The 6300-nt window shown below is 34.2% G+C and overlaps 1 protein-coding gene across 1 annotated transcript; it reads left to right on the top strand.

The window, feature by feature from the left end:
• Positions 1–218: 218 nt before the first annotated feature.
• On the top strand, positions 219–3652 carry LOC112038770 (3-dehydroquinate synthase, chloroplastic). Its single transcript, XM_065778036.1, has 7 exons — positions 219–394; positions 486–653; positions 806–1032; positions 1389–1512; positions 2910–2972; positions 3060–3203; positions 3297–3652. The coding sequence occupies exons 1-7, from the start codon at positions 392–394 to the stop codon at positions 3426–3428; spliced, it is 861 nt and encodes a 286-aa protein (XP_065634108.1). The 5' UTR covers positions 219–391; the 3' UTR covers positions 3429–3652.
• The last annotated feature ends 2648 nt before the right edge of the window (positions 3653–6300 follow it).

Consider the following 6300-nt stretch of genomic DNA (forward strand, 5'->3'; position numbering starts at 1 on the left):
ATGACTCGGTATTGCACCCCAAATGAAGTGTTTGTGCATCCTTGATAAAAACTATCAAAATATTTAAAAGCATGTCTAAGATTGAAGGAATTATTTTCAAAATAAAGTATTTTATTTTCTCCCTACATAATGAGAATACGCATTCAGAGTTTTTCAAGTTTCCGTGCTTCTTACGTACTTATAGACATGCTTGTGGTTTTCTTTATCAGATTGGTCAATAATAAGTTGATTGTTATGTGGTAGGCATGTTCACGGGAAGAGAGTACTTGTGGTCACTAATAGCACAGTTGCACCACTCTACCTGGATAAAGTTGTTGAAGCTTTAACTAAGGGGAACCCTGATGTTTCTGTGGAGAGTGTGATTTTACCGGATGGTGAGAAGTACAAGGACATGGTGGGTATCTTTTAAGGTCTAAAATTAACTTTTTTGTGTTTGAGGTATAATTGACTTTGCATTAAAAGTTAGTGCGTGTTTGATCTGATAGGATACACTTGTGAAAGTCTTTGACAAGGCCATTGAGTCGCGGTTGGATAGGCGTTGTACATTTGTTGCCCTAGGAGGTGGTGTGATTGGTGACTTGTGTGGCTATGCTGCTGCCTCTTTCCTCCGTGGCGTTAATTTCATTCAGATTCCTACAACGGTGATGGCACAGGTCTGCTAATTTCTTTTAAATCCATTACACACTTATGACAACGTTTCTCATTTCTAACTTTTATTTGACTATTTCTCTGTTCAGTCCCCTTATTTGGACTAAACCCTTCCCCCCACACGCATTCCTTTGATGTTTTGATTTTTTTGCCTCAGGTGGATTCCTCTGTTGGTGGCAAAACTGGGGTAAACCACCGCCTTGGGAAGAACTTGATTGGTGCTTTTTACCAACCTCAATGTGTACTTATAGACACAGACACGTTAAACACATTACCAGATAGGGAATTGGGATCAGGGCTTGCAGAGGTTATAAAATATGGGCTTATCAGGGATGCTGAATTTTTTGAGTGGCAGGAGAAGAATATGGAGGCATTAATGGCTAGGTATAAAAACCATAGAAGAAATTTTTTTGAGTAAATTTCTGACCTAGTGCACTGCATTGACTTGTTGATTATTTTCATGAAAATGAAGATGAAACATATCTTGGGACACGGAACATTTATATAACTTGTTATAAATATTGGTTGTTTTTGGGCCTTTTGGAATATTTATCAAAAACTTCCACATCTAAATGTAGCTTTATAGCACTTTTTGGCTTATTATGTCTTTTCTCTGTGTATTACTGGCTATTTTTATATACTTGGCCATGCTAACTCAGTCATGCAATTATTATGTTTTTTTTTTTTTCTCAATTTGGATGGAACATCATGCATGAGTATAATTGGTTGGTCCATTGCAGGGATCCAAGTGCACTCACTTATGCTATAAAGCGGTCATGTGAAAACAAGGCTGAGGTTGTGTCCTTGGATGAGAAGGAAGGTGGACTGAGGGCAACACTGAACTTGGGTCATACATTTGGCCACGTGAGTTTTGAGTTTTTATGCAGTTAATTTCATTCATTATAGCTTGGATAACTACAAATTTTGTGCTTTGCAAATCTTGTGTAGGTGAAGTGATTTTTCTAATTGATAGTTTATGGCAACATTTAAATCCTACTAAATATGAGTTATGCAACTGCAATTCACTGCAGTGAATGTGAAGAAGTATAAAACATAAAGTGGTATATGTTTTGTAGTGGATTTTTATCAAGTCTGACCTCTTAGAAGTTCTCATGAGTATTCCATGCTTTATTAGGATCCATGACTCTAAAGTTAGTACTTGTTTTAGGTCAATACTTCTGTACTCTGTTGGTGCAGTTTCCTGAATTGGTAGAACTTGATGCACTAGCGCAAAGCATGTATGTGTCTGTAGATGTTGGTTATTAGTTGGTGCAGTTCGCCTTTGCCTCATGCTCTCATCATGATCCATCCTAACCATTGTAGGTAGCAAATTTGTCCAACAACTTTACCTGTAATGAATCTGATCTTAATGGCATTGCTGCCAAAGAACAAATAAATAAAAGACCTTAGAGGAGGAAATGCCCATGATACAGTATGTTTAAATATGATGGGTTTTGGCTTGGACTGAACAAATGTCTTCCATGACTGAGCCTCCATCTTAGTTAACCCCTCCTCACCTGCACACCCCCCCCCCCACCACCCCCCACCACCACCACCACCACCCCCCAAAAAAAAAAACATTTGTTAGTGAAAAGATAGATGGACATTAATGTTCATTCCACCGACATTTATATAAACTTTCTAGAGTATGATTTTAAATCTTTCTCAATATCGAATTAATGATGATAATCTTTTTAACATTTACCTCTGTCCTGTTATTGAAGTTTCATAAGTTAATTACTATTTATTTACTACTTTTGTCCATGTCAGTTTTTCTGGATGATGCTGGCTCAATTATTTATCCTGGGGAAGTAGAGTGAATGGTTCTCAGTTATTATAGATATATGTGGTTAGGCTGTTGTTTCTTGTGCTAATTATTGACCACAATTTATGTTGAATACTTGCTTAGGTGAAATCTTATCTAAGAGGTATTTTTATTATTATTTCTTTAGTAGTTTGTATTAAGCTTTGCTTGGAGTTATCCAACTGACATGCCAGGGTTGCCCTCATGGTAGACTGTCTCTCCTTTGTGTAATTTGTGTAAATGTACAACTATTGTTAAGATGTGAATTCCAGCATGTAAAGTTTATCATTTTACTTTATTAAGTTTGAAGTTTGAACACACAAAAATTATTTTCTTTTTTAAATTGTTTGAAATTTATATTTAATAGTACTGTTATAAAGAGACTCATTATACAATTTCCCTGCCAGAAATATCCCTTTTGATTAACTCCTCCTCATGTTGTGGCATGTCTTTTCAGGCAATAGAAACTTCGTTTGGCTATGGGCAATGGCTCCATGGAGAAGCTGTTGCAGTTGGCATGGTATTGCTATTTAGCCTCTTTTCTTACCAGTAATTCCTCTTTCATATGTCACAATTATGTTAAAGGAGGTTGTGTGGCAATTTTCAGGTCATGGCTGTTGACATGTCACATCGCCTTGGTTGGATTGATGATTCTATTGTGAAGCGAGTTCACAACATTCTGCAACGGGCTAAGTTGCCTACTAGCCCTCCTGAAATGATGACTGCGGAGATGTTCAAGTCTGTTATGGCTGTAAGATAATGAGGCTGCCCTTATACATTGAAGTTCGAACAAATTTTTTTTTTTCACTCATTCTTAATGTCTCTGTATTCTTCTGGTTGGCAGGTTGACAAGAAGGTAGCTGATGGACTACTAAGGCTCATCCTTCTTAAAGGTCCTCTAGGCAATTGTGTTTTTACAGGTGACTATGATAGAAAGGCCCTGGATGAGACACTCCGTGCATTTGTTAAGTCCTGATGTGAGATCTGAAGCTGACTTTTCTCCGCAGCATGCAAATTTTGTGTCACATCTCTCTGTGTATTATGCCTATTGTTTTCCTTGTACTCTGGATGACTTGGCCCTTGGTCTGCCAAATTCTATTGGCAAGTGCTCTTACCAAGATGTAATTTTAAAAATTGTGGCATGCTCAATAATTCATCCCTAGGTATTTATATAATTTTTTTATGTAGTTTTCTGATTTACTCCTTTCATGTCACAGTTTCAATTCTAGTTATCTTGTCTAGCATTTGTTTTTGATGGTGTGTATGAAATTGATATGAAAAATTCATGGCTGTGAATTAGATTGCTTTCCTTTGTAGATTTGATGGACTTGAATGCAATTTTCAAGGGTTCAAGTTATTTTCAGGGTAACTTGCTTTTAGTATATCAATGGAATATGTCCGTACATTAGGAGGTATGAGTTTATAGCAACCAGTTATTGGATAAGCAAAAGGGGTAAATTTGAAGGTTAAGAGACAAGAAAGAAAAAAGAAATTCCCCATTTCTGGTTATGGTTATGGTAATGGTTATGGTTATGGTATTTTTGATCAAATCATTTGGGTTGGTTCTACACTTCTACTTCCCAACATCAAGACATCCTTTACCATGCACCTATCTTGAAATTCAGATTGAGATCATAAGATCCTACTTTTGTTATTATTATTATTGTTATTTAAAAAGGACAAAAAATATATAAAAGATAGTAGCAATTTTTACATTTTTAAGAATTATTAAAATCATTAATGAAAAATGACAACTTCTATAATCTACAGGAATAATCTTGACTAACTACAGGAGTAATTTTTTTTTTCAAACTCTACTAACTAATTAAAGGATTTTTTTTTTTTTCAAACACAAGTTACCTAAAAAGTTAAATAATAAGCACTTAATTAGCAATGAAGAAGGCGTTTGGATAGAAATTATTTATATATATATATATATATATATTATCCAGTGCCTCTTGCACTGTTAAATCCAGTACAATTAGGCAAATGCACAGTAATTTCATTAATAAATAGCAATTGAAAAATATTTTTTTATAGTTTTTAGTTTTTAGTTTTCAGCAAAATAAGCGATATCTAAACGCACTGAGTATCCATACATGAACAAGGGAGAATGTTTTCTAAGTTCTAGCTAGCACCACAATAACAAAACAATTCAAATAAAGTAGATAGTCTATATTTCCACCTTTAACTAGGGAAGCAAAAACANGGAAGACAATAGCATTACTTAAATAATAAAATGCAATATATATTTTTCATTGTTTGATGTAATTCTATCATCCGTGTGATAAACCCAAAAAACAAAAACAAAACAAAAACAAAAAAATTGACCAATAGCATCATTACAATTAACCAGTCTCGTGCGGTAGCACGGGGTTACATACTAATAAATTATAATAATTGAAAATGAAATGCAAATTTTATCCAAATTAAAAATATGCAATGTAAGTAAATATAAATAAAATGAGAATTTTTTTTTGGGGTAAAATGGTTAGGGACTTTAGGGATGAACAAATAATTTCTCAATGTAACTATTAAAATGCTTATAGTCATTAATTCTAAATTTAAAATTTATAGTTATAGTTGATAAAAAAATTATATTTATTTATATGGATTAAATGAGACCATTTTTTTTTTCTTTTTTTTTTTTAGTTTATCATACATAGGATAGTATTAGATAAAAAAAAGAAAAAAAAAAGAAAAAAAAAAGAAAGAGAATATTGCATTTTATTATTTAAGTGATGCTACAGTGAAGAAAAAAGAGAATATTGCATTTTATTATTTAAAATATATAAAGAGGCATTAAAAAATAAAAACGGATCATTGAGCTTGAAATCTTCTTGGAGGTGCCAATGAAGCGTTAATGTATGAGAGTGTGAAGTAAGGAAGAGTGGGATTGAACATTGTGTTTGAACCTGACCTTACTCTGAGAAATCCGTAAAAAGGAGGAGAGGGTAATGTGTGGATCTAGTGGTAGAGGTTGAGAGAGGAGGAGACATGGGATGACAATATGGAATTAGGAGGAGATAATGTTTTAGTTTTATAGTCTTTCTTGTTGGACTTCTTGGTTCTGGTTGTGGGATTAGAAGAGTTCCAGACTCTATTGAGATTACCCATAAAAGTGTGTAGGTGAGATGTTCTTGCTTAAGCTAATGAGTATTATTATTGTGGTTTTCTTGACTTCCGTGTTAAATGTTAATGCATCATTTATTTGAGCATAAAAATTAAAAAATTTAGATAAGATACATGACACAAAATTGGAGTCTAATTTATAATCTCCATAAAAGTGTGCAAGTAAGATGTTCTTGCTTAGGCTAATGAGCATTATCATTGTGGTTTTCTTGGCTTCCGTGTTAAATGTTAATGCATTATTTATTTGGGCACAAAAATTAGAAAATTTAGATAAGATACATGACACAAAATTGGAGTCAAATTTATAATCTAATTAGATTTTTTTTTTTTTTTTTGAGTTTTGGTTAGGACAAGTGGCGCAAAATTGAGAATCCAATTGAAATCTAATTGGATTTTCTCTCTGCTTCACCTATTATTATTGTGCGGGTCGCAAATGAGGCCAATGGGCTCAACCCCACTTGCGCTCACAACTAATTTGTTTGTTGGGCTGAATTTCCTACTGTGGGTAGTTCTACAACTAAGGATTCAATGAGATCACTTTTCTCCTTCTCGGCAACACAATCTTTCCTCCAACTCCTCTCGGACTCTCTGTTTCTCTTCTCTGTTACCCCTGTTCTCTTTTCTCCCCTTTTTGTGACCAACCCTCACTTTCTTATCCTTCCCTCTTATTTATAGTGCTCAGCTCAGGCGTAGGTTATCAATACCCTCATGTTTGT

This window comes from Quercus suber, unplaced genomic scaffold, assembly GCF_002906115.3.
Source record: "Quercus suber isolate HL8 unplaced genomic scaffold, Cork oak 2.0 scaffold_172, whole genome shotgun sequence".
NCBI lineage: Eukaryota > Viridiplantae > Streptophyta > Magnoliopsida > Fagales > Fagaceae > Quercus > Quercus suber.